At 45.1% G+C, this 27,101-nt stretch overlaps 2 protein-coding genes across 2 annotated transcripts; one reads left to right on the forward strand and one right to left on the reverse strand.

Annotated features, from left to right (window-relative positions):
* Nucleotides 1–853: 853 nt before the first annotated feature.
* On the reverse strand, nt 854–1,213 carry LOC120689064 (glycine-rich cell wall structural protein 2-like). The gene has a single exon (XM_039971409.1). The coding sequence runs from the start codon at nt 1,211–1,213 to the stop codon at nt 854–856; it is 360 nt and encodes a 119-aa protein (XP_039827343.1).
* A 22,451-nt stretch (nt 1,214–23,664) lies between these two features.
* LOC120691890 (homeobox-leucine zipper protein HOX15-like) lies at nt 23,665–25,511 on the forward strand. The gene is made up of 3 exons (XM_039975090.1): nt 23,665–24,261; nt 24,389–24,468; nt 24,711–25,511. Exons 1-3 carry the CDS (start codon nt 23,896–23,898, stop codon nt 25,006–25,008), a joined length of 744 nt encoding a protein of 247 aa, XP_039831024.1. The 5' UTR covers nt 23,665–23,895; the 3' UTR covers nt 25,009–25,511.
* The last annotated feature ends 1,590 nt before the right edge of the window (nt 25,512–27,101 follow it).

Consider the following 27,101-nt stretch of genomic DNA (forward strand, 5'->3'; position numbering starts at 1 on the left):
TCGCACAAGTATTCTATATATCCGACCCCGCAAATGCAAAGAAACACTTTGCTATCTCTGGTAAACAAAGGATTCTTGGAGTTGATGGTGTAGAGGACGTTGAGGAATACAATCAGTACGAAGAATTGGAAGTTTTCAAAGAGCTAGAAAAAAGGATTAAGAAGGTAGAAGGAAGCATAGACAAATCCGAGAATCCCTGGGCGCGCAAGGACTGTGAAGGAAGGTTTGTTAAAGGATAAATTGTGTGTGATGTGTGAATTTAGTGTACTATTATTAATTATCTTGTAATACTATTATTAATTGTGTGTGATGTGTGAATTTAGTATACTATTATTAATTATCTTGTAAGACTATTATTAATTGTGTGAGATGTGTGAATTTAGTGTACTATTATTAATTATATTGTAAGACTATTATTAATTGTGAGAGATGTGTGAATTTAATTAACTATTATTAACTATCTTGTAAGACTATTTTTTAGTTGTGTGAGATGTGTGAATTTAGTGTACTATTATTAATTATCTTGTAAGACTATTATTTAATTGTGTGAGATGTGTGAATTTAGAGTACCATTATTAATTATCTTGTAAGACTATTATTTGTTAAAGGAAAAATTAAATGATTTTCTTTAATACTCCATATTAATAATGTATTATTGCTGGCAGGCCACTTAACTAAGCCGCTATGAGAGATCTGTGCTGGCGGGCCTCTTAATTCACCCACCAGCAGAAATCTGTTCTGGCGGGTGGATTAAATCACCCGCCAGGAAAGATCTCTGCTGGCAGGTGGCTAAAGAGGCCCGCCAGCACAGATCCTCCATGGTATATAAATGCGGGGCGCCTCCCAAATTTTTCTAAGTCCTGGCGCGAAACCAAAACGACGCCGTCAGGCTGCCAAATTTTCCTGCCACTCCGCCGCCGTCGCCGGACCTCGCCCCAACGGCGGCCGCCGCCCTAGGACTTGCCCCCGACCCCGAGAACCCTAGGCCCCGCCGCTGCCTACGGCCGCGACCCCGAGAGCCGCCGCCGCCGCTGCCGCTGCCGCTGCCCCCAGCCCCGAGCGCTGCCAATGCCCTGGGCCGACTGCCCCACGCCGGCGCAGCCCACAGCCCCGGCCCCGAGCGCCGCGCGCGGTACGGCTCTGCCTCCGGCCGCGAGCGCAGCTGGCGCCCACGCCCCCGGCCCCGAGCGCCGCCGCCAGATCGCGCCGCCATGTCTACGCCACCGGAACCTCCCCCGATGACCACGCCGTCCCCTGCCCCGACGACCGCAGGAGCACCTGCCCGACGACCACGTCCCCTGCCTCGACGTCCCCTCCCCTTCCCATGGTTTTTGACTATACTGATTTTTGATTCAGCACTATACAATAATTTGGTTGATTGCAAAATTAGATTAGTTTTCTTGATGCACCTGATTTATGGAGATATTGATTGCACCTGATTTCTTGATGCAAAATTAGAGGAGATATTGAGATAGTGGCTGCTAGACCTGTTTTTGGATGAGATGAGATAAAATTAGCTAGCTGATTTGGCCCTAGCTGCTAGTTGGATCTAAATTAAACTTTTTTAGATGTGTATTGGGTGCTAGCTGCTGGATGCATATGAAAAAGGTTATTATGAAAAATAGCTTTTTTAGATGTGTATTGGGCCCTAGCTAGCTGCTAGCTGCAATATGTTTTCTTGATAGTTGCAGATTTATCTCCTAACTGAAATTGCTATTAGTAGCACACTCCTAGATGCAATATGTTTTCTTGATAGTAATGTGGAGGTTCCAAAACATGCTAATAGCAATGTGGAGGTTGCAATTCAATTTCTTTGTGCTCGTTTTACATATTTAGTGATGGAGGTTATGAATATTAATGACTTCAAATTATTTCAATGCTAATAGCAATGTGGAGTTATATTTCTGAATATTCAGCTACCTTTAGAGTTGAGGCTACTTAATTATACACTTCATAAATCATTATTTTGTTATGCTTGTACTAGCAGTAGAGTTGTTGGATCTTACATAACCTTGCTAAAACTATCAACAGATAAGTTTTTTCCTTAATTGTAATATGTAATTATATGGGTTTACAAATGAAGCCTACAAATGAAGCCCTTATGCAAGAGGCCGAAGAATCATTGGACGATGAAGGATACTCTTCTGGTGGGTTTTTAACCCCAGATGAATATCAACCAAGCCCACCGAGGCATCGTCGACTCCTAGAGGAAGAAGACCCTGAATATGATCCTTCCGCGGAAGTAAGACTAGTTTTGTAATGTTTTTGTTATATGCATCATTTGATCATATATGAAGATAACAAATGCATATATTATTTGATCTACAGCAAGACATCGAATCTCCAACGCAATCCCCACGGCGACAACGCAGAGTTATTAGCCAAGTTGTAGAGGACGTCATTGTCTCTACCCCACAACCTTCGAGTACTACAACTTCAACTAGTAAGATAAAGCGTAAACGTGGGCAGCGAAGCGTGAATCAAATTCCTACACTATGTCTTGTAGTGGAAGAGGTTAGTCCAAGAGGCAAGCCCATATTACCAGAAGGGATATGGGCTAGATTTCAGAATGTGTGTGGAGCCATTGCCAGGGACCAACTACAGACCTAGATCACCACTAATGATTGGAAGAAGGTGACTGATTCGATTAAGGAGTCTATGTGGGCTACACTACAAGCATGCTTTAGGTTCCCAGAAGGTAAACCAAAGGAAGATGCAAAGAAATTTGCGATGATCACCCTAGGGACAGCTTTCAGGAACTTCCGGCATACTCTCCATAATGATTATGCCAACAAAGGGTTGAGTCCTAAAATCAAATTCGGGAAGATTCCTGATGCAATGTGGGAAGAATTCAAACTGATGAAGGAAATGGCAGAGGCAAAAGCTTTGAGTGAAAAGATGACCGAGAAGGCTCAAAAGGCCGCCGAGAATCCCCATCACTTGGGTGCTGGTGGCTACGATGGCGAGATCCCTCACTGGAGGAGAGAGGAAGAAGAACAAAGGAAAGCAGGTTTACCAGATCTGTTTGAAGGTATTCCGGAACATGGTTCTTACTGGTGCCTACCTCGACGACCAAGGTATAGAGAGGGCAAGGTTGTATTTGAGAACCCGACCACTGCAGAAATTGATGAAAGATTGGCGCAGATCGTTGATGCGGAAAAACAAGGTCTTTTCCATCCTGACAGGGAGAAAGATCAACTAACCGCTGCGATTGGCACTGCAGAGCACTCTGGACATGTTCGAGGGGTTTCAACATCGTTGCCCTGGAACAAGCATTTCCCAATGACCCCGGCTATAGGAAGCGTGACCGTTACAAGAAAGACCTTGAAGAAAAGATGAGAGCAATTACAAAAGAAGAGTTCTCTCAATTATTGGCCAGCCAGCAAGGGTACTTAGTGCCAAATACAGCACAAGCTAACCAAGAGGTGATAGTTGCCCAATCTGGATTGATTGCTCTGAGCAATGTCGGGTCCATGACACAACATAAGTATCCGGTTGATGATATACAAGTGGATACACCTTGCATGTTGGTTGTGCCATACAGAAGGAAACTAAATAAGTTTCGAGAAGTCGCAACTACCATGGCGGTAATGGGTCACGTGTTTCCAAGGCCACTTGCTCCAGAATACGCCTGGGTACAAGTCGTTAAGGTGATGGACTCTACATGTGAGTTAAACATCACTACTGATGACGTGATTGAGGTTCTTGGAGATGCGATCAATCAATACGTTCAGTGGCATCGACGAGATATCATTTTGCAAGGTTGTCTCAGCCAAGAACTACAACCCCTACCAGAGGCGAATATAGAGCACGCAACGCTATCCCCTGTCCCGGAAGAAAACAACCATGAGCAGGATCAAACAACACTTGTAGACAATGACAGAGTAGATGATTTTCCACGTCATGATCCGACACCAGCAGAAGCTAACATTGAGACCCAGCACCCCGTCTTACCATCACTGAAGTCAGTAGCCAAGATCACAAAAATGCCATCACCGCAAGCCCCACCAAAGATGACAAAAATACCTCGTATGATCACTACATATGGAAAGGCACCATCTGCAGATGTTGATAAGTTTCTAAGAGCAATGAATAAGATGCCTTCATCTTCCAAAAATAAGGAGAAGGAGCCTCTACAAAAGGATTTTGATGTTAGGGATCTTTTCTCATATGAAGTTGAAATAACCCCGAAAAATTATGAGCATAGCAAGTCATTCTTGGCTCACGTGGATTTACAGTTGAGCCCGTGGGAATTGATAAAGTTTCATGCCTGGATCATGAAGGTGATGAAACATGGGATCAAGGAAATCACTGCGATGGTCCCACCTTTTGTTTTCAACAATCCAGTCCCGCATCAAATAGTCATTGATTTTGAGGACTTACATAGACTTTACCGTCGGTGACATATGGATGTCAATATCATTACTGTGTTTTGCCTGTAAGTGTGACATCTATCTTTGTATATATATGTGAATTTAGATTAATGCATGCTGCCTGACATGTACGTCCGACGTCTATCTTTGTAGGATGCAATGGCAGGAGGAAGTTAAGACACAAAGGCACAAGGTCGCGTACCTTGACCCGGCGCGAATTCACCAGACCGAGCACAACTTCAAATTGACCGAAAAGGTACAAGAACAACTAAAAGCTGTGAAGACCAAGAAGGCAAAAGATGACATCAAAGAAGACGCGCACAAAAAAGAAAGGCACAAGGTATCCGCCTACATTGCAAAAGTGATGCTGAAGAGGGTTGATAAGGATTGGCTCATGGCTCCATATGGATTTGAGTAAGTTTGCTTTAATTGCCATATATTATGTGGTAATTAATGTTAATGTAGCATATAATAAATGATGTTATTATGCAGCAACCATTGGATTGCTATAATGATTATGGCCAAGATCGGAAGAGCAGTGGTCCTAGACTCAGCAGACTATGACCGAAAACGATACAGGGAGTTCATAGGCATTTTACAAAAGTAAGATATTTCTTGACATTCCAATTCCAATTCCATATATAATGATTTATGCATTCCTAAATTATTACCTTATTAATTATTACTATATGTCATTCTAACCTTACAGCACGTACCGCCTCTACGTCATGAAAGGCGGGCCACATCCACCGGACAGGAAGGAAATTATGAACATTCGATATCATTTCCATGTAAGAACATAGCACTTAAACTTTATTGGTTATGTAAGTACGCACTCCTAATATATAATTTTTTTATGAAGTGCCGCAAGCAACCTCCTGGCTCGGTGCTATGTGGCTACTACATGTGCGAGTTCCTTAGAAACAGTGGGAGGTACCGAACAAACCCTGAAGACGTAAGTCATATATATTGTACTATATACTAATAACATGATTTAACATGACACATGAACATACAACATCTTACTTTTTTTTCAGATGCCGAAAATACCTATGGCCAACAATAGACTGGGCGACAGAGACATCGACAACATTAGCGCTGACATTGCAAGGTTCATCCAACGCGAGATTTGTCATGTGGCGGGCGAATACTTTGACCACGGTGGGGTGCTGGCTTTGGATGAGAACAACAACCTTAGCAACTGGACAAAGGACAATTAATGGTTGTTTTTCTTTGAATAATTGGTGTAAATATTAATATTATTGTAAACATGATGGATGCTCTTGTTACTAAATATTAGTTGCTTGGAAACATTATTCATTTTAATTGATGCACCATGTTAAAGTATTGATGCAACGTACAGTGATATCTTGCAAGAAATATTACCTTTCAATTAATGAGAAATAAATTTAAATTTAAATTGACAGAAAATAAAATTGTAGCAAAGGAAAAATCTTTGTGCTGGCGGTTAGTTAAGCCACCCGCCAGCACAGGATCAGTTTGTCCTGGCGGTTCCTTAAGACATCCGCTAGCACATATCCCAATTTGTGCTGGCGGGCGACTTAAGGAGCCCGCCAGTAAAGATACAATTTGTGCTGGCACAAGAGTGCTGGCGGGCATCCCACCCGCCAGCACAGATATGTTTTGCCCGCCACGCCAAATCATTTCTGGGCTATTGTAGCACAACAAAAGTAATTTTGCAATTGTTCGCCAAAAGGTTGTAATATAGCTAGAGGTTTTGCACTATATGGAATGTCTGGCCAAACAAACTTTTAGGCTTTTGTAAGACACGCACATAAAGGCCTTCAGCGAAGCATCCACGATGCTTCCTCCAAAAAAGAGTTATGTGTGTATACAAGCGACACCTCCATCAGCACAGTGGCCCCTCCCGTATCTAACATCATTTTTTTTTCTTCTGCGCTCAAAGTTATTATTGTTGTAAACAAAGATACTAGCGTCTTGCTATTCTATTTGGCACCTAAATGTTCCACTCATCACTCATGTTATTATAGTTGCTTCATTCATATATGAGCATAGTTCAATAGAAATACATAATTTAGTCAGCTTCATTTATATATGAGCATTGGATACGTTGTATATGTTTCAAATGGACAGGCAGTATGCAAAAGAAAATAATGTTGAGTGATTTTTTGCAAAAAAATATTCACATAATATGTAGTGATCTTACTCGGCAATGTTGAAAGGTCAGACTTACATTTTCTAGACAGTGAACAATTATAGGGTTGTTTTGTATGGTTATAACAATTGAAACCTCATTTATATTTGCATTATACACTTAAAACCCTGAACCTTATGTATATGCTAAAGCTTTGCACTTTTTTCATTCTTTTGACAAAATACATTACATATGCACAAACACTCAGATACACTCATGCATACTCACACCTATGAGCAAAGATATAGGCACCCTATCTCTATGAGCATCTTCGCGAGATTGGACCAACAAAGCGTAAGATTGACGAATCCACCACAAGCGTTGCGTTTTCGATGGGCACAATACTTACAACTAAAATTAGCATAATTAATGATGGAATCCAAAAAATATGGGCATTTGTACGTGCTTTTCAAACCTGGAACCTGATTAACCCAAAATATACACAATAAAGCTAAGCTCAGTTCACTTCTTTCACTAATTTTAGAATGACAGTATAACACTATGTCTTTTTACTATTATACTCCCTCCATCCATCTGTATATATAAGATGTATTTCAGTTGGGAAAAAGTCTTGAAAGTAAATTTTCTACCTTTGATTTCTCTTACGATCTATATTACGAGCCATACACACTATACTTATTTTATCTACTTTTCCTAGTTGCTTGTTTGGTGTTGATCTCATGATACATGATAGAGGCTCTGTTTAGATCCAAAAACCCAAAATGCAAAATTTTTGTAAATTGCTTGCATGGTGTACTAAATATAGTCGAAAAATAAATCGCATTACACAAATAGACTGTAAATCGCGAGATGAATCTAATAAGCCTAATTAGGGCGTGATTAGACACTAAATTGCTACAGCAAATCTACAGTAAACACACTCTAATGATGAATTAAGTAGACTCATTAGATTCGTCTCGTAGTTTACAGACGAGATCTATAATTAGTTTTGTGATTAGTCTACATTTAATACTTCAAATGTGCAAGATTCCCTTCCAAAAATCCAAAATCCAAAGTGAACTAAACAAGGCCAGAGTACAAACGCAAACGTTTATATACAAACACGCGCATGCACATCTATAAATACACGCACACAAAAAGTCTAGCGTTATTTTATTCCTAGAATAAATCTAGAAAAAAATATGAGCACCTATCTCAAGTTGAGGACTCCAAACCGAGTGGAAAAATTTCACCATAAAAACTTTACCAGCTGAGCTATGCTCAATTCACATTTTCTATCCTACTTCAACATGATAATTAGAGAAAAAGTGCAGTGACCAACCAAGATTAATAAAATAAAATTAAAGGTTGAACGGTGGCTAGTGGCACTACATGATATCATCTTGGTCACACATAAAAGGGGAGGTGTCCATTGTCTTCAGACTTTTGGATAGGGATATGGATGTGTGTGTGTGTCATTAGGTGTAAGTTGGTGACAAGGAGAGCACGGGGGGAGAGACTTTTGCAGACAACATTGGTCGGCTGAGGTTATTTTGAGAGAGAGAGAGAGAGAGAGAGAGAGAGAGAGAGAGAGAGAGAGAGAGAGAGAGAGAGAGAGAGAGAGAGAGAGAGAGAGAGAGAGGGCAGCTATTGAGGGCACCATATAGGATCAGACAAACATGCAAACACCTTATCTTTGTGGTATTGGTGGTACTCACCCAAATGACCAAGATATCTTCACCCTGTCTCTTTCTTTTTCATCATCATACAGAAAGTTTTATGATTGCTTACTCCTTTTACTTACAGGTACTGATCTTATGTGGATATGTATATATGGTAGCCACAGCTCGCTGTCAAATTCATTTACACATTTGAATGCATATTGCAGAAACACCAATAATACTCCTCAGCTGTGATTGAGGTACGTACAGCAGCATGAATAATTTCAGAAATACCGTTTGTAAGAAATTTTATGATCCCTTTGTTTTCACTAGCTAGTGTAGCCACAGACTGGAAACAAAATAACCCTTGGTAAACACCTTGTCCGTGAAGTTTTCACTAGGAGTAATTTTGAGATGGACAGGAAAATCCTACTTTTGTTTAAGAATTCCAGATGATGTACATAAACACCAAATATTAGGTACGTACAAAATGAAATAGTAATAAAGTTATAATATGTAGAAAAAGTACAAGTGTACATAGCCGAAATATTATATGCATTTAGATAAATAGAGAACAATGAAGATATATATGCCGGCACTAAGAATCCGAGAGATGAAGAGCGACGTCGTTGTCAGTCTAAGTCATCATCCACCATCCAAATGAGATGGAATGTTACCCAACTGCGTGATGGCAAATCATTGGTAGGGCCACAGCAAATCCTCGTCAGCGTGTGGACGTGTCAAAACAGCTGTGAGAGGAGACGTCAACGGTCGGCAGGATTTCTTGCTTCGCTGAGAGGCAACCTGAGTATCATGCTGGACTTCTCTTTTCATCTTATATTTATATTTCAAACTTTATTTATTAATTCATTGTACTTTCAAAAATAGAAGAAAAAAACTGAAAGACAATTGCTTAATTAAGTGATGAGGATGAAAAAGGGCCAACGCAAGTTTGTTACTCAAGCTGATTGGTGTCAAACTGGATTTGATGGATTGGTTTCTCATTTGATCTAGCTAGGTTCGGTGGGAAATAGTCTAAAATGTATATTGGATTAGTTTGGTTCAGTTTAATAGTTAAATCAATTTGGATCGGTCTGGTTCAGTTTGCATTTAGTTTAACTGTTTCTATTTGCGAATGCAATGCGTGGTGATACTCTAGGTGTCTTCCACGGTCCACCATCGTCGCTGATACAGAGCCGGCATCATTGCCTCCGTCGCCGACTCGCCGGTCGGGCACGCATTCGAGCCACATGGTGCTGGTATAGTCACCGCCGCATCATGTACCAAGGACGAATCCACCGCAGCACACCGTGGGCGGGCCTGGCATCTCCATCTTTGGTGTGGTCGCCACAGCTGACGGCGAACTCCCAAAGCATGTCAGGATGCAGTGCCGGTTGTGTCAGCATTTCCAGACGAGGAAGGTAACAAGAGCAACGGTGGTGTCGTGCACGACGGCTATAAAAAAAAATGACTTGGTGCCCCTAAAAGAAATATGACTTGGTTTGCTCTGCAAGCTCTCATGGTCTTGCAGCTTAGCTCTCTTCTCCTCGGTGACCTAGCTACGGCAGCCTGGAGCCAAGCGGACAAGGTTGAACCAGTTTCAAACTTTGGATTGGTGTGGTTTGACCTCATTTGCTTATGTATTAATTCGGTTTGATTAGAAAGGGAAAACGATAAGATGGTCTGGTTTGGACTCAGGAAGCTACATTAAATTGGGTTGGTGCGGGTTCTGTCTGGATTTAAGACCATTAGCAGGTTGATTTGTTACAATACTGAGGGACCGAGAAGGCGACCAGAGGGGGGTGAATGGGAGCGGATCAAAAATTCTTGCAAACAAAAACTCGGCTTATGATCCCCAAATAAACACCCGACCCTAACGTCCTATGTGAAGTGCGTTGTAGCCATGGAGAAGCTACACCAACACAAAACAACTTTAGGAACGAGTGTGATCAAGCGCGGAAGCAAACACGAGAAACAGCACAAGAACGAGCACGGTACACTAACACCAGTTAAACCGACGTGTGAAGAAATACTCCACCGGTTCAACCGACATCACAGAGTCAGCAGCAGAGAAGAAGCACTCACCGGTTAAACCGACGCTATGGTTCAAACATCGTCGGTTCAACGGATGATAGCACACCGGATAAACCGACAACATCCAAAACGAACACCAGTGCAGTTGTCCAGAGAGACCTCAAAATGGACTAATGAGCACCGGTTTATCCGACGATTTCAACTCCAATGCGCCGGTGCAGTTGTCCAGAGGAGAGCAAAATGAATCCAACAATGCACCGGATGAACCGACGCTACGAATTTTCTATACGTCGGTCAAACGAGTCAAACAGCACGTTGGGAAAGATGGTGAGGCTTCACCGATTGAACCGATGCCTGTGGATAGCTAAAGCGCCGGTGCAACTAACGAACAATAGAAAACCCTAATGCATGAATAAACCACTCACCGGTTGATCCGACGCAAAAGAACGCTAGCGTCGGTTCAACCGGCGATAACAAAAAAAACCCAGCCTGAGCAGAACTGGAATTTCACTGCCCACGACCTTTGGAAAACACAACGATTGAAGGATTAAATCAAGTCCAAAGGAGCTCAAATTTTGCAGGGACGATCACAAAGACCTTGTGAACATACCCACCAAAGGAATCGACGAATCACTCCATGGTTTGGGAGGAATCAAAGAATTTTCGAGCAAGAACGGGGTTTTCTTTAGAACTCAAAAAGCGTCGATTCGAAAGAGCTCGTGAATCCAGAGAGATTTGTACCAAGCAATAGAGCGTGGATTCACACAAAGAGCTCAGAGAACCACCACAAATTCGTTCATCATGGACACACAAACGGAAATAAAAAAATCCATCATAAAGTGCTCAGGAGACGTACCGAATTGAACGAAAACAAATGCCCCGAGGGCACAAGGAGGGAAGGGCCTCCTTTCCCAGTCAATTCACGTACAAAAACTCAACAATCCATGGCTAAAATCCCTAACTCTAGAGAGGAGAGGGAAGGGACAGGAAGGAGGAGGAGGGCGCCGGGAGGGAGGCGGCGGTTTGATATCCAGGCAAAAAGGAGAGAGAGAGAGGGAGGGGGGGTGAGGGTGTTTTTAACCCCAACAACTCTCACCCCAAAAGACTAAACTACCCCTAGACTCAATTAAACACTAGAAAGCCCGTAGGGGCAAAACCAGAAAAAGATACAAGGACTCATCCGACGGTCGAGGTTCTTTCTTCGAGTTGAAATCTTCTCTGCGATGCCGCCGTGTGGATGAAGATCTGGTTCGCGGTTTTGGAGGGTCCGCGAAACCCGGGTAGGTGGCCGGTTTTGAGAAAACCGCCAAAACTCCACGCGCGGGGAGATTCCCGCCTCCACGCCGTGGCCCTAGACGCCGTTCACGCCTCGGCCTTCTGACGGCCCTAGACGCCGCCCAACGCCCGTCACCTCCTCGCCCGCAGCGAGGCACTAGACGCCGTCGACGCCCATCGCCTCCGTCAGTTCCGAGACCGACGCCCGTGCCTCCATGACTTGGCGTCTTCAACCGCCGTCCGCCTCCTTGGTTTTGTGGCGCAAACCAAGAAACCCGCTTTCCATCGCCGCTTGCGCCATCGATCCAGGAGTGAACGCCACAGCTGCCACCTGGCACAAGCTCCGATCCCGGCTGCCCTTCACCGCCGTCTACCGCACGGTCCATCGGCCATAGTACCTCCACGGCAGCTCTCCGTCGACACTTGACGCCCGTGTACCTGCAACCATAGACCAAGCGCACGATCACACCGCACGGTTGACAATTCACTCATCACAAGCAGGGTAGAGTACTCAACATTCCTCAATCTCCCCCTTGATTAGTGCATTGTCAACACACCACAAACAAAGCAAGATTTAAACAAAAACAGTGGAGAACAAAGAAACAAGAGAGAACTCGAACAAGTGACAAAAGCTCGAAAGAAGCAAGAACAAGTCACTTGACCAAGCAGAGATCGATTCCCTAAGACAAAGGCAACGGCTCGACGCAATCGATCAAACACAAGTATGACTCCTAAAAAACAGAGGCAGGGCTCGACATAGTCATGCCAGAAGCGGAGGGAAAACCAAGAGCTGAACAAAGCAGAAACTCCCACTGAATGCATTTCCCCCATGAGCTGAACAAAGCAGAAACTCCCACTGAATGCATTTCCCCCTTACCAGTGCAACTCTCACCAAATGTATGCACTCTCAAACTTCTCCCCCTTGTTGGCACATGCACACATCAAGGCTAAAAGGACCTAAAACTCCCTCTGAAACTGAGACTCCCCCTGAACAAATGCTATGCAATGAATGCAATGCAGGAGGTGTAAGTGAAAGCATTCAGGGATACAAAGATATGAGCAACAACTAGTCACAAGCACGTGTGCATCCATTAACAAGACCTACATCTAGCTCAACAGAGTATATCAAATTAGTCTAGAGCTAGGCAAGTTCAGTTTAGGAGAAATAAAAAGCATCACCCTAGATCTAGCACTAGCAAGTAGGGAATGGAAATCAGTGCTAATCAAACTCATACAATTGAGCCAATCTCAGCCAAAGCATGTTGTAAACATTCATTTTTAATCAAATCAAATCAAGCAATTATGAATGCCAGGGGTTGAAAGCTTGTCATGCTTTACTTAGCAATGAGACCAAACCTATGCCAAAGGCAATCAAAAGCTTAAGGCACTCGTTTCAGTCATGCACAGCCTTGCCCGGGTTCTCACAAGTGCAAAGTGAGCCGTCCCGAAAGCTCGATCAGTGCGACAAGCAATCCCACCTGGATCTTTCCATTCCATTTCAAGCACAATTCAAGCAATCTTATCAATTTTAGATCATGTCAAGTATGAATTGCTGAACGAAAGGCTACACTAGCATGAATGAGATAGCAAAACATATCAACATGCCCCAACATGCTTGTAGCCAAGACAGGATGACCATGTTTTTAAATTTTCAAATCAAAATAGCTTAACTCAGATGAAGTCATATACACCGTGGAGCAAGCTATACATGATCACATTTATAAACTCACACTAGCAAGCACTAGGAGATCATAGCAGTGTATACAAGAATTCTAGTGCAAGTGAAGCAATGTAAAATGCAAAAATATACAATGCATATGCACAATGCAATTACCCAACCTAGAAAATGAAGAGAAAAACAAAAAAGAACTACAAAGCTAACCAAAGAAAAGTCGGCGATCAAAAGGGGTAACAAACCCCAAGCTCCCCTCGCAAGCGAGCAAAGGTGTCCTGCTCAAGAGGTTTGGTTAGGATATCTGCGGTTTGCCTCTCTGAACGGACATGGATCAAGTCTATGTGGCTTCTCTCATGATTGTCTCACAGGAAGTGGAACCGGATATCTATGTGTTTGGTTCTGGAGTATAGGTCAGGGTTCTTTGCAATGCTAATAGTGGATATGTTGTCTATAAAAATGGGAACCCTATCATAACTCAGTCCAAAATCCTGCAAGGTTTGTTTCATCCATAGGATCTGGGAGCAACAGCTAGCAGCGGCAACATATTCAGCTTCTGTGGAGGAAAGCGCTACGCTAGCCTGCTTGCGAGAGAACCAAGACACCAAAGATGTACCGAGAAATTGACAAGTGCCGGATGTCGACTTGCGATCCAACCGACACCCACCGAAATCGGCATCAGAAAAACCCACCAAAACCAGAGAAGAATCCGCAGAGTACCAGAGACCAAACTCAGGGGTGAATTTCAGATACCTGAAGATGCGTTTCACCACCTGCCTGTGGGAGGTGCGCGGCGAAGCCTGATACCGCGCACAGAGGCTGACCCCGAACTGAATGTCCGGCCGGGTCGCCGTCAGGTACAGGAGAGAGCCGATCATGCTCCTGTACTCCTTCTGGTCCACCGCCTCACCTTCCAAGTCCTCATCAAGCGCCGTCGATGTGCTGATCGGAGTCTGCTGAGGAGACAAGTCACTCATGTCGAACTTCTGCAGCAAGTCCCTGGTGTACTTAGCTTGATGGACGAACGTGCCCTGGGAAGTTTGCTTGATCTGCAGCCCGAGGAAGAACTGCAGCTCACCCATCATACTCATCTCGAACTCCCTAGACATCTGCTCAGAAAACTTGGAGACAAGTGCGTGGAAGAGCCACCAAAGATAATATCATCCACGTATATTTGAACTAATAGAAAATCAGTGCCAGACCGCTTGAGGAACAAAGTTTTATCCACACATCCCATTTTAAAACCCTGAGCCAGCAAAAATGTTTTCAGTCTATCATACCAAGCTCTAGGTGTCTGTTTCAAACCATAAAGTGCTTTTTGAAGTTTATAAACACGGTTTGGAAACTTGGGATTTTCGAAACCAGGGGGTTGTTTCACATAAACCTCTTCTTCGATAAAACCATTTAAGAAGGCAGATTTAACGTCCATTTGGAAAACTTTAAAACCCTTAGAAGCAGCAAATGCAAGAAAAATCCGAATCACTTCCAAACGAGCAACAGGGGCAAAAGTTTCCTCAAAATCAATCCCTTCTTTTTGGCAAAACCCCTGGGCAACAAGACGAGCCTTGTTTCGAACAACCAACCCATCCTCACCCTGCTTGTTTTTGAAAACCCACTTCGTTCCGATGGGATTACAAGCAGGTGGAGGCTCGACTAAAACCCAAACTTGGTTTCTTTCAAAATTTTCGAGTTCCTCATGCATGGCATTGACCCAATTAGAATCAGAAAGAGCGTGTCCAATATCTTTGGGCTCAAAAGAGGCAACAAACGCTGAATGAGCAAAGCCAGCAATACTTGTTACCTTGGACCGTGTGACTCTCTCATTGAGGTCACCTAGCATCTGTTGATGTGGGTGACGACGCTGAATGTGTCGCGGTGCTTCCCTTGTTGAAGTCGCCTCCTTCTCAACCAAAGCTGGTGCCTCCTCAAGTGCAGCTGGTGAAGGCTGAGTCACCTGCTCGACTGGCCCCCGGGAAGTAGACGTAGTAGGATCGGGGCCGTCATCATCGTCCGAGCTCATGACGGAGGCGACTGGGTCCACAGCACGCGTGGTAGCCTCAGCATCACCCTCCGCAGCTTCTTTCTCCTCATCTTTAAAGATGGAGGTGCCGAGATCATCTTCTCCTGCAACTTCAAAGACAGAAGCATTGCACGGTGAAGTCTCATCGAAAGTGACTTCACAAGTCTCTCTGACGATGTTAGAATTAATAAGAAACACACGGTATGCTCTGGAATGAGATGCATAACCGAGAAAAAATGCCGTCAGACGAGCGAAACTCAAACTTATCAAGATTTCCTTCTTTCAGCACAAAACACCGGCAACTGAAAACTCTGAGATTGTCAACACGGGGCTGGCGTCCAAATCGCAACTCATAAGAAGTCTTGTGCATGAAAGCACGCAAGAAAATGCGGTTGGACACATAGCAAGCGGTATTAACCGCCTCAGCCCAGTATTTTCGAGGAGTCCTATGCTCATCGTGCATCGTCCTCGCCATCTCAACCAGCGTCCGATTCTTCCGTTCTACAACTCCATTCTACTGTGGAGTGTAGGGAGAAGAGTACTGGTGTTCAAGCCCTTGATCACTGCAAAAGGTGTCAAAATGAGCGTTTTTGAATTCTGTGCCATTATCACTGCGAATCGCCCACATGGCCTGGGGTAGCTCGTTTTTCAACCTCAAGATCAAGTCTCGAACCAACTCGAAAGCCTCATCCTTGGTTGTCTTGAAAAAGACCCAAGAATAGCGAGGGAAGTCGTCCACGATCACAAGAACGTACCACTTCCCACCAACTGACATCACACTAGAAGGACCAACTGTGTCCATGTGTAGCAACTCTCCAGGGTGAGTGGTCATCACCTGATTAACAGGTGGATGAGAAGTAGCAATCATCTTCCCGTGGCGACACGGATGGCAAACAAGGTCCTTTTCAAACTTCAATTTGGGCAATCCTCGGATTAGGCTAAGTGAGCTAAGTCTAGACAACAAGTCGAAGCTCAAATGTCCAAGTCTCCTATGCCACTTCCACATATCAGAAGAAGGACCAGCCAACAAGCAACAAGAAGGGCCAAAAGGAGTTCCAGAGAAATCCACCTGTTCTCCAAGCCTCCAACCTGCACATTAGTAGTGAGACAAAGGATGAGCAAATGTCTCAACACCGGGGTTAGCAAAGTGTGAAGCAAACCAGTGTCGAGCCATTTGCTCTATAGAAGGGTTAGCAATATCAGTAAAAGCGTATCCCCTATCCCGTCTACCGCGAGGCTGACGATCACCACCGCGAGGAAAGCGTGGCGCATCGTAACCTCCTCCAACGCCTCGGTCCTGTGGTCCATAGCCGTACTGAGGACGACCAGGAGCACGACCGGCAAAGCGACCACCCACTGGAGCACGGTAACCACCACCGTCTCCCTGTCCTCCACCTACACGGCGCACCCTAGCATCTTGCCTACTACCACGCCGAGGAGAACCATGCACCCGAGCAGAGTACATGTCCAGGTTGCGTCTCTCCTGCTCACGCCTCACAACCCGCTTCCTCCTGAAGTAAAACTCCTCCAGGCGACCCTCTCTGTCACAGTACTCGCAGTACTCGCAGTGGTACCTCACCTCTCTCTTGGGAGGTGGAGGCCTCGCCTGCGGACGGGGAGGAACACTCCCTTCTTCTGGGCAACCTGGGCTGTGGCAGCAGGGAGTGTATCGAGGGGATTCCTTAGCTCATTGGGCTTTGGAACCCAAACCTGCTTCTGTGGAGGTGCTTTCGATGGTTCTTTAAGCACACCATCCATGGGGTCAACAAGCGAAGGCTGTGTGCTCGTGCTAGCAGTGTTTAGAGCACTTGGAGCTCCAGCAGCCTTGCCAATCTTACCATATAGCTTGTCAAAGTCTGACTTCATGTATGTGCAACCGACCCCAAAACCATCACCACGCTTAAACTGCTTGATCATCATGCCCAACTGCAGCTCACTGCTAGAAACCCAACTCAGAATTGCCCTAAGATAGGTATTCTAATTCTCCAAGTTGGCTTTCTCTAGCGCAAGATTATCCAAATCAAAAATCAAACCAGGGCAAACATGACAATCAATAGGTGGGCTAGACTCTCGGACCTTAGTCTTCCCTAAAGACTTAATCAAGGCATTCTTCTCATCTAGCTCCGACCTAAGTGTGGGACAAAGCTTACAAGCACCAAGCAGAACAGGTCTTGACCTAAGCTCTTCTAGTTCACACACAGCAGTAGCAAACTTGGACTGCAAAGAAGCTAGATCAGACTTAAAGATAGGACACTCATCGCATTCAAGCACATCACTAACAATGGGAGCGTCCTTAACTAGTTCAAGCTCATGCTTGGCCTTAGCTAGCTCGTGAGACACGTCAGCAAGCGAAGTCTTGGCAACATCCAAGTTCGCGACGTTCTCATCATGCTTGGCACGGAGAGCAACAAGATCATTCATGTGAGATATGCAGCCAGCGCACTCATCCTCACTAGATTTCTCCCTAGCACAAGCCAGCTCAGCCCTAAGCTTTCTACGTTCTCTAGCTGCCTCCTTAAGTAGCCTCTTCTGGTTGTCGAGAGCGGCGTACAACTCCCTAACCTCTGTATCAAGAAGGTCAATCATGGAGTTTACCTCTGAATCACTCTCGGATCCAGGAGAAGAGTCGACGTGCATCGGTGTAGCATGTTCACCCGAAGACGCACGAGCACCATTGGCTTCACCCGCCATGGTGTAGAAGCTCTTGCGCCGACCGGCCACCAAGCAAAGGCCGATGAAGCCGGTGGCTTCATTGTCACACTTCTTCATCTCCTTGTCGTCGTCGTCAGAGGTCGGTGAAGAAGAGCGGTCGGTGTTGGAGCTCTTGTCGAGGTCGCTGAGCTGCGCCAGGAAAGCCTTCTCCCGCTTCTTGGCCTTGTACTGGAAGCGTTTCTTGAGCGACTCCTTGTCGAAGCGTCCTCCCCGGTCACGACTACGGTGCTTGTGGCACCGACGCTCCTTGTTGGAGCCTCCCTCGTCGCGGTCGCGGTGGCAGTAGTAGTCGAAGTTGTTGTTCTGGCCACTGCCAGACTTCTTGGGGCAGTCGGCGATGAAGTGGTTCAGATCGCCATAGTGGTAACAGCCGGGGTTCTTCTTCCTCTGCCTGTTGTGGTAGACATGCTGGAACTTGTTGATGAGGAGGCACAAGTCGTCGTCGCCCAGCGTCTCTAGCTGCTCATCTGTAACAGAAGGCAAAGAGGCAAGAGAAAAGCCAAGAGCAGAGTTAGCATTAGAGCTCGATCCACCTGGGCCAGTCACAAGAGCGATGCTCTTGGAAGGAGGGGCACCATTGAGCTTGGCTCGTGTCTAGTTATCCACCTCCGTGGCCTTGAGCTTGCTGAAAAGCTCATTCACGGTCATAGTCCCATAGTCTGCTGACTCGATGATCGTGTTCTCCTTGAGATCCCACACAGAGCGGTCAAGTGCATAGAGCAACTTGAGGGCCTTCTCATGCTTTGTGTACTCAAGGGCATCAGCAGATCTGTTCGCATTGACTTTGTTCACAATCGATTGAAACCGACTAAACATGTCGCCAATGCTCTCACCCGGCCCCTGTGTGAAGTTCTCATATTCACGCCAGTGAGTCTCGAACAGTCTGGCCTTGACCTGAGGTGTGCCCTCGTGGTAGTTCTCAAGGCACGTCCAGACTTTGTGGGCTTCCTGAAAACCCTGGACGCATTAGAACTCCGCACGAGAAACGCCAGCGAACAAGGCATTGATAGCCTTGGCATTCGCCTCGTGCTCGGACACCTGAAGAGGAGAGGTCCGAACGGCAAGCACCTCGTACGCCTTGTTCTTGGTGATATCCCAGACCTCGGCTCCCATGCTTTGCAAAAAGGTGCGCATGCGAACCTTCCAATAAGCATAGTCCTCGCCGGAAAACACTGGGATCTTACCAAGACTCGCCAAGTGGTTTTCGAACCAGTTAAGGTATTGAGAACCTCAACCAGGCTCTGATACCAATTGAGGGACCGAGAAGGCGACCAGAGGAGGGGTGAATGGGAGCCGATCAAAAATTCTTGCAAACAAAAACTCGGCTTATGATCCCCAAATAAACACCCAACCCTAACGTCCTAGGTGAAGTGCGTTGTAGCTATGGAGAAGCTACACCAACACAAAACAACCTTAGGAACGAGTGTGATCAAGCGCGGAAGCAAACACGAGAAACAGCACAAGAACGAGCACGTACACTAACACCGGTTAAACCGACGTGTGAAGAAATACTCCACCGGTTCAACTGACGTCACAGAGTCAGCAGCAGAGAAGAAGCAGTCACCAGTTAAACCAACGCTATGGTTCAAACAGCGTCGGTTCAACCGACGATAGCACACCGGATAAACCGACAAAATCCAAAACGAACACCGGTGCAGTTGTCCAGAGAGACCTCAAAATGGACTAATGAGCACTGGTTTATCCGACGATTTCAACTCCAATGCGCCGGTGCAGTTGTCCAGATGAGAGCAAAATGAATCCAACAATGCACCGGATGAACCGACGCTATGAATTTTCTATACGCCGGTCAAACGAGTCAAACAGCACGTTGGGAAAGATGGTAAGGCTTCACCGGTTGAACCGATGCCTATGGATAGCTAAAGCACCGGTGCAACCTGCGATAACAAAAGAAACCCAGCCCGAGCAGAACTGGAATTCCACAGCCCGCGACCTTTGGAAAACACAACGATTGAAGGATTAAATCAAGTCCAAAGGAGCTCAAATTTTGCAGGGACGATCACAAAGATCTTGTGAACATACCCACCAAAGGAATCGACGAATCTCTCCATGGTTTGGGAGGAATCGAAGAATTTCCGAGCAAGAACGGGGTTTTCTTTAGAACTCAAAAAGCGTCGATTCGAAAGAGCTCGTGAATCCAGAGAGATTTGTACTAAGCAATAGAGCGTGGATTCACACAAAGAGCTCAGAGAACCACCACAAATTCGTTCATCATGGACACACAAACGGAAATAAAAAATCCATCACAAAGAGCTCATGAGACGTACCGAATTGAACGAAAACAAAGGGCCCGAGGGCACAAGGAGGGAAGGGCCTCCTTTCCCAGTTAATTCACATACAAAAACTCAACAATCCATGACTAAAATCACTAACTCTAGAGAGGAGAGGGAAGGGACAGGAAGGAGGAGGAGGGCGCCAAGAGGGAGGCGGCGGCTTGCTGTCCAGGCAAAAAGGAGAGAGAGAGAGGGAGGGGAGGTGAGGGGGTTTTTAACCCCAACAACTCTCACCCCAAAAGACTAAACTACCCCTAGACTCAATTAAACACTAGAAAGCCTGTAGGGGCAAAACCGGAAAAAGATACAAGGACTCATCCGACGGTCGAGGTTATTTCTTCGAGTCGAAGTCTTCTCCGCGATGCCGCCGTGTGGATGAAGATCCGGTTCGCGGTTTTGGAGGGTCCGCGAAACCCGGGTAGGTGGCCGGTTTTGAGAAAACTGCCAAAACTCCACGCGCGTGAAGATTCCCGTCTCCACGCCGTGGCCCTGGACACCGTTCCCACCTCGGCCTTCTGACGGCCCTAGACGCCGCCCGACGCCCGTCACCTCCTTGCCCGCAGCGAGGCCCTAGACGCCGTCGACGCCCGTCGCCTCCGTCAGTCCCGAGACCGACGCCCGTGCCTTCACGACTTGGCGTCTTCAACCGCTGTCTGCCTCCTTGGATTTTGTGGCGCAAACCAAGAAACCCGCCTTCCATCGCCGCTTGCGCCCTCGATCCAGGAGTGAACGCCACAGCTGCCGCCCGGCACGATCTCTGATCTCGGCTGCCCTTCACCGCCGTCTACCGCATGGTCCATCGGCCACAGCACCTCCACGGCAGCTCTCAATCGACACTTGACGCCCGTGTACCTGCGACCAAAGACCAAGCGCACGATCACACCGCACGGTTGACAATTCACTCATCATAAGCAGGGTAGAGTACTCAACATTCCTCAAATACGTGCAGAAGCCGATTATGTTAATGAAGTTGGGAGATGGATATGTGGCATGTATATATTATATATATAAGATAGTGGTCAGGAACTCGGCGAACTATAAAATAACAGCTAGAGCACATTAGACGCGTGACACATAGACTTGTCATTTTGGTGAATCTAGGAATACTCTCAACCACATGATTTGTACTTTGAATGATTTGTATTAACCATGCCCAACAAATCTAGCGATACCTGTGGACATCAAGAGTCAATAGTGTAGTTGTATAATTAAGAGGAGGGCTCAATGATTGCGAGTTGAATCAATATGGAATTTTCTAGAGGAAAATGAAGAGATCAATAGATTGTTGCTTGTTTGAAGGAACAAAGTGGGAACACACTCAATCATAATGTTTTTTTAGACATGGTACATGATACAGAAGCAGATACTCACATATATGCACTCACCATCGTAATAATACTTACACACACATGCTACCTTTGTGAGCACTTCCAAGAAACAAGGTTGATAGATCTTCGGATCAATGAGATCACCGTATGTGTCTCGTTCTAAAATTTAGAAAAGAGTAAAATGCACAAGAGATCCTACAACTTATATTGTGGTATCATCTACTCCCTCCGTTCCAGAAAACAAGTCACACTAGTATGTTTTTTGGGATGACTTATTTTTTGAGACGGAGGGAGTGTGACTTGTTTTCGGGGACGGAGGGAGTAGGTTCCTAGACTTGCTTAGTGTATTATTTGAGGTCCAAATCACATTGGTCATCAAGCAGTTACATCCATGACTATAGTGTGCAGCTTGAGATGTGTCCATGCTCAACCACGTGTTTAGATTTATTATACTAATATCATGTACTATTTTCGTCCCAGAAAATAAGTTACTCTAGGATTTAAAATTTGTCCAAAAAAATAAGTCATTTTACCTTATTTAGAAAGTGCATGTGCATGCAAGAATTAATTAGTGCCAAATCTGGGTAATAAATAGGGGCAAATATGGTTATTTTATCTTCTTGTTAATTTGTCCTAAGATGACTGTTTTTTGGGATGGAGGGAGTATACTACATGTTAAGGTGCTCTGTTTGTGTGCCACATGCTAATTAGGGTGTTTTGGGGCGCACTTAACAAGTTTAGGTATGCACTTTAAGAATTTAGGGTCTTAGATGATACCATGAGATAAGCTCGCCCTCAGTCACAGTGTTGGCATGGCTGATCATACTAGACACACATCATTACCAAAAGTGAGGGGACACAACCAAATGCTCAAATGATATGTTCTTCCAAAATCCCCAACAGTGCATCAGCCTTTTGAGTACTGTGGCAGCTCATTGTGAGACTTCAAGATCCTAATTCCTCACATGATTACATGCTGCCATCACCCTTCCCATATAGCCGAGACAATGAGGCCGGCCATCCTTCCGCTGGTCACAATATCATCATGACCTCTCTTCATCCACCACTGGTGGCCACCAAGCAAAAAGCCAGACAAGGATGGGGCCCACCCAATGCTTTACGATACTTCTTGTCGAGAACCTGAAAACACGATCCAATCAAGATTTGTAATTTACCCATCAAAATTGATTTCTGCTGACTGAGGGGGTCGTGTTAACTTTCAAAACATGATTATTTAATCTTCCACTGCTTTTTTTTTTGTAATACACACTCAATATACACACACACACACACACACCCACCCACACACACACACACACCCACCCCCTAATTGGAGAATGTTGACTGCTGATGATATTGCAATTGTGACCTGTGAACCCCCATCATTAAAAAGGTTGTAATACTAACAATATGAGCTAACCACCACTACTTGTGTCCCACATCAGACAGACCTTTCAATTGGCCCAAAATTCAGAGTTCCATGTGGAAAGCAATTACGTGGTGTGTAAAGAGGGCAAGCCAAGCCTTACCGAGAACAGGAGGATGATGGAGCAATCTTACTAGTACTACCAAACGAAAGTTAATTACTTTGGAGTCACGAAGCATATCGATGTGCGTCCAGTAAATAGGCACGCAGGTGTGGTTGGGTGAGTGCACGTACTTGGGCATGAGTGCCGTTGGCACAATCACCACCACGCTCATACTCGTGCATATATATATATATATATATATATATATATATATATGGCAAAAGAAATGCAATTTATATTTTAGTTACCAACGAATATTAATTAAGGATGTGGTATATTACTAGTATAAATATACAATTATTATTTGCAAACAATGAACGCCGGCCCATGGAAGCCTTCATCAGCTAGCATCTAATGAGAGAATGATTAATTAGCAGCAGGTAATAAATTAAAGCCACAGGAAGAGAGCTGGGAAAATGAAGAAAAGTCAGTACTAGTAGTAGGTGCACGCATGCAAGTATTAATTAGAATAATCTCGCTCAGAATATATATGGACTCGATCCGATCCTACAATTCCTGTACCTTTTTCTTTTTTGTCAACCTTTGCAAGTGTCGACTGCATTATTGTGTTCGTGTTTGCTTGTTTTTGGCTCTTGTGGCCTGCCTGCTGCCTCGCCTATATGTATGGGTGCTCATCCTCCTCTCTCTCTCCCCCTCCTCTTCTTCATTCCCCCCTCACACACATATTTCTCTCTCTCTCTCTCTCTCTCTCTCTCTCTCTCTCTCTCTCTCTCTCTCCCTCTCTCCACATACACAAAAGCACAGAATTGAGAGCTAGAGAGCACATGCACGCAGGCCATATATAGGTAAACTTTTGCAAGCAGAAACCATTCGCTTGTATATTATCTCCCAGCAGATCTAGACGACAACAACAGAAACTCTGTATGGAGCAAGAAGAGGTCGGTCTAGCCCTGGGCCTCTCCCTGGGCTCCGGCCCCTACCAGCTCAAGGAACAGCCCTCGCCGTCGTCGCACTCGGGCACGCTGCTGGAGCCGTCGTCGTTGTCGCTCGGCCTCCCAGCCAAAGACAGCCCGGCGGCACCGGTGAGGATTGCTGCCGTGAAGAGGGAGCTGCGGATGGAGGAGGACGACGAGGCCACCGACAGGGCGCTTTACTCGGTGGCGTCGTCGGCACTGGTGGTGGCGCCGGACGACGACGAAGGGTGCAACAGCCGGAAGAAGCTGAGGCTGACCAAGGAGCAATCGGCGCTGCTGGAGGACCGCTTCAAGGAGCACAGCACCCTCAACCCTGTAAGACAAAAAAAAAAAAACTAGAATCATCTCGAAATAATCTGTGTCATGGTTTTGGTTTGCGGATTCCTTAATTGTGTCGTGTTCTCCCCCTTTGCTGATGCATGGTTGGTCGATCTCTGGGCAGAAGCAAAAGGCTGCTTTGGCAAAGCAACTGAACCTGAGGCCACGGCAAGTGGAGGTGTGGTTCCAAAACAGAAGAGCCAGGTTAGTCAGTCATATTCACCTCAAAACCCCTATCCATATCTTCTTTCCTTTCTTTTCCATCATATATACTTCTTGGCAATTGTAATATATAAATTAAAGAAGTAATTCATAAACTGTCCCTTATAACAATCAATCAATTAATCCAGCATATATATATAATCTCTACTTTTTGACTATTATTATCCTGTACCAATGTGTTGAATATATAATTAATCTTGATATGCATGCATGGATTGTCGCAGAACGAAGTTGAAGCAGACAGAGGTGGACTGCGAGCTTCTCAAGCGCTGCTGCGAGACGTTAACCGAGGAGAACCGCCGCCTCCACCGTGAGCTCCAGCAGCTCCACGCCCTCAACCACCCCCACACCGCTGCCTTTTTCATGCCCGCTGCCACTCTCTCCATCTGCCCCTCTTGTGAGCGCCTCACCGGAGTGCCTGCCGCCGCCGCCACCACCAACGGTGCAGACCGGCCCAAGCCGAGTGGCCCTGGCCGAGCAACCCACTTGTTCAACCCTTTCACCAATTCTGCCGCCTGCTGAACGTTGTTTGCATTGGCCCATCCCTGATTTAGGCAATAGCAAATCATTTTATCATTATATGTATATATACATATATTTTTATCTAGCCAATTCTATCTCTGCACCAGCTAGCGATAATTCGTCATACTAGTATAAGTGATGATTGGCTAAAGATAGCACATATTCTCCTCCCCTCCCCTTTAATTCATCAGCTTTGTTTTTTCACAAGCTAATGAATTATATTACTAGCGTGTGAGGAGGATTGAGCACCACGCATGCATGCATCTAGGAAAAAGAAATGTCTTGTTTGGTGTTGTTGGTGTAGCTATAGCTTTAGTAGTTGTTACTGATGAATTTCTCCTTTTATTAATTGTCAGTCAGGGAAGTATCATCATTAGATGATGATGACATGACACCACAGACGCATCCCAGTTTATTTGGATGTTGATTCATGTATATATGCCGCCTATGATGATGTCTCTGTTTCACCAATTCAATAATATATATTGATTTGTTTCGAAAAATTGTGTGTGCCATGCTTGCACACGGATGAAGAGAAATTTGTGTATTGCGGTCGTTGAAAGTGACGCCTTTTAAGTTTCTAACTGAAAAATGCTATTTTCTTACAAAAAGTCAGCGTCGATTTTATGATAGATACAGTTCTGAAGAAACCAATTTTAATTCCATATTCCTTTTGTTTTGTTATTGTGAAAAATGAAGTAGCAAGGTGCTCCTGCTTGAAAGAATAAAATGGCTCTGATGATATTCACTAAAAATCGAGATAAGCTGCTATTTATTAGCCGCTAGGGTGTAAACTTGATTTGGAGAACCTAATATATGCACATCCAGATCCCTCTAATAATAAGGGGAGATGGAGGCACATACAGATTATGTGAGCAAAGACACGAACTAGTCGTGATACACCAAGAGGAGGTTGGGCTGTGGTAGTTTAGCTTTGTGAGCTAGGCATGCGTTGCATGCATGTATGGGCCGGGTGTGCATGCAGGGGGCACAGACAAGCAATGATCTTTCTGTTGAGACAAACACACCGCCCGGGCTCCTGCCTCCCGATCTCTTGGCAATTTCTTGATGACCCCCGGCCGACACCTGCGGCCGGGACGGCCGGCATCCGAAATAATCCCCTGAGCTCTAGTCATGCACTCTGTTCAAACCTACAATTACCGTTGTACGTTGACATGTCTTTGGAATTGATCCACTGTTCAAGGCATGTAATTAATGAGTTGCCATGGGGCTTCGATCGAGCTGATGAGCTGACATCATCGTCCTTGAGTACCGACAGTAGTCACAGCATATATATGCAACTTGTGGTAGGACCATGAAATTTTGTATGGACAGACACAGCATATCCGTCCTTGAGTACCTGATGCAGCAACGATTTTTCATGCTTTATAAGGCGTTGAGAGGGACATCATCCGATCCCTGCGGTCGGGCGGTATATACAGATGTCTAGTGTGGTTTGAGTGTATGGTGAAAAGTCTTGGATGGAAAGAAGAAGGGTTGGAAACTAAGGCGGCGTGTAGGGAAAGTCCAGAATGATGGGTAAGTCAGCCAATGATGGCTCCTGTGTAATGCTAAGTTTGTTGTACGCTCTTCAGGAGATTAGGAAATGTTGACTGCCATTCATTAAAAAAAAGAACGTTGACTAAAAACCAAGTCTACCAACAAGGACACCACATCATGGACACATAGATGCAAGTGAGCATATACATACCTTTAGTTTACTTATTTATTTTCCTCCAATAATAAAGTCCATGAGGGTATTTAGTTAACTAGGGTTCAAGAAGAATCCATTTGCGAAAAATCAGTTTCAATGTTAAGAAAAGTTGGAACAAACTTTCCTGAAAGTCTGATGTTATTTTCATAGAAAAGTCTGAGAGAAAATTTGTGTCTAGAAATGATGGGTAAGTCATCCACATCTGTACTCCCTTCAGGAGATTTTGAAATGTTGACTGTAAACCAAGTCAACATTGGACACGATACAAGTAGCTAGTATGCGTACCTCTAATAATAAAGTTGGACAGGACGGATCTAGTGAATTATGGTTTACCGTGAGCCTTTTTTTTTCTTTCTACCATGGATATCCATACATACCA

This window comes from Panicum virgatum, chromosome 9N (genome assembly GCF_016808335.1).
Source record: "Panicum virgatum strain AP13 chromosome 9N, P.virgatum_v5, whole genome shotgun sequence".
Taxonomy (NCBI): Eukaryota; Viridiplantae; Streptophyta; class Magnoliopsida; order Poales; family Poaceae; genus Panicum; species Panicum virgatum.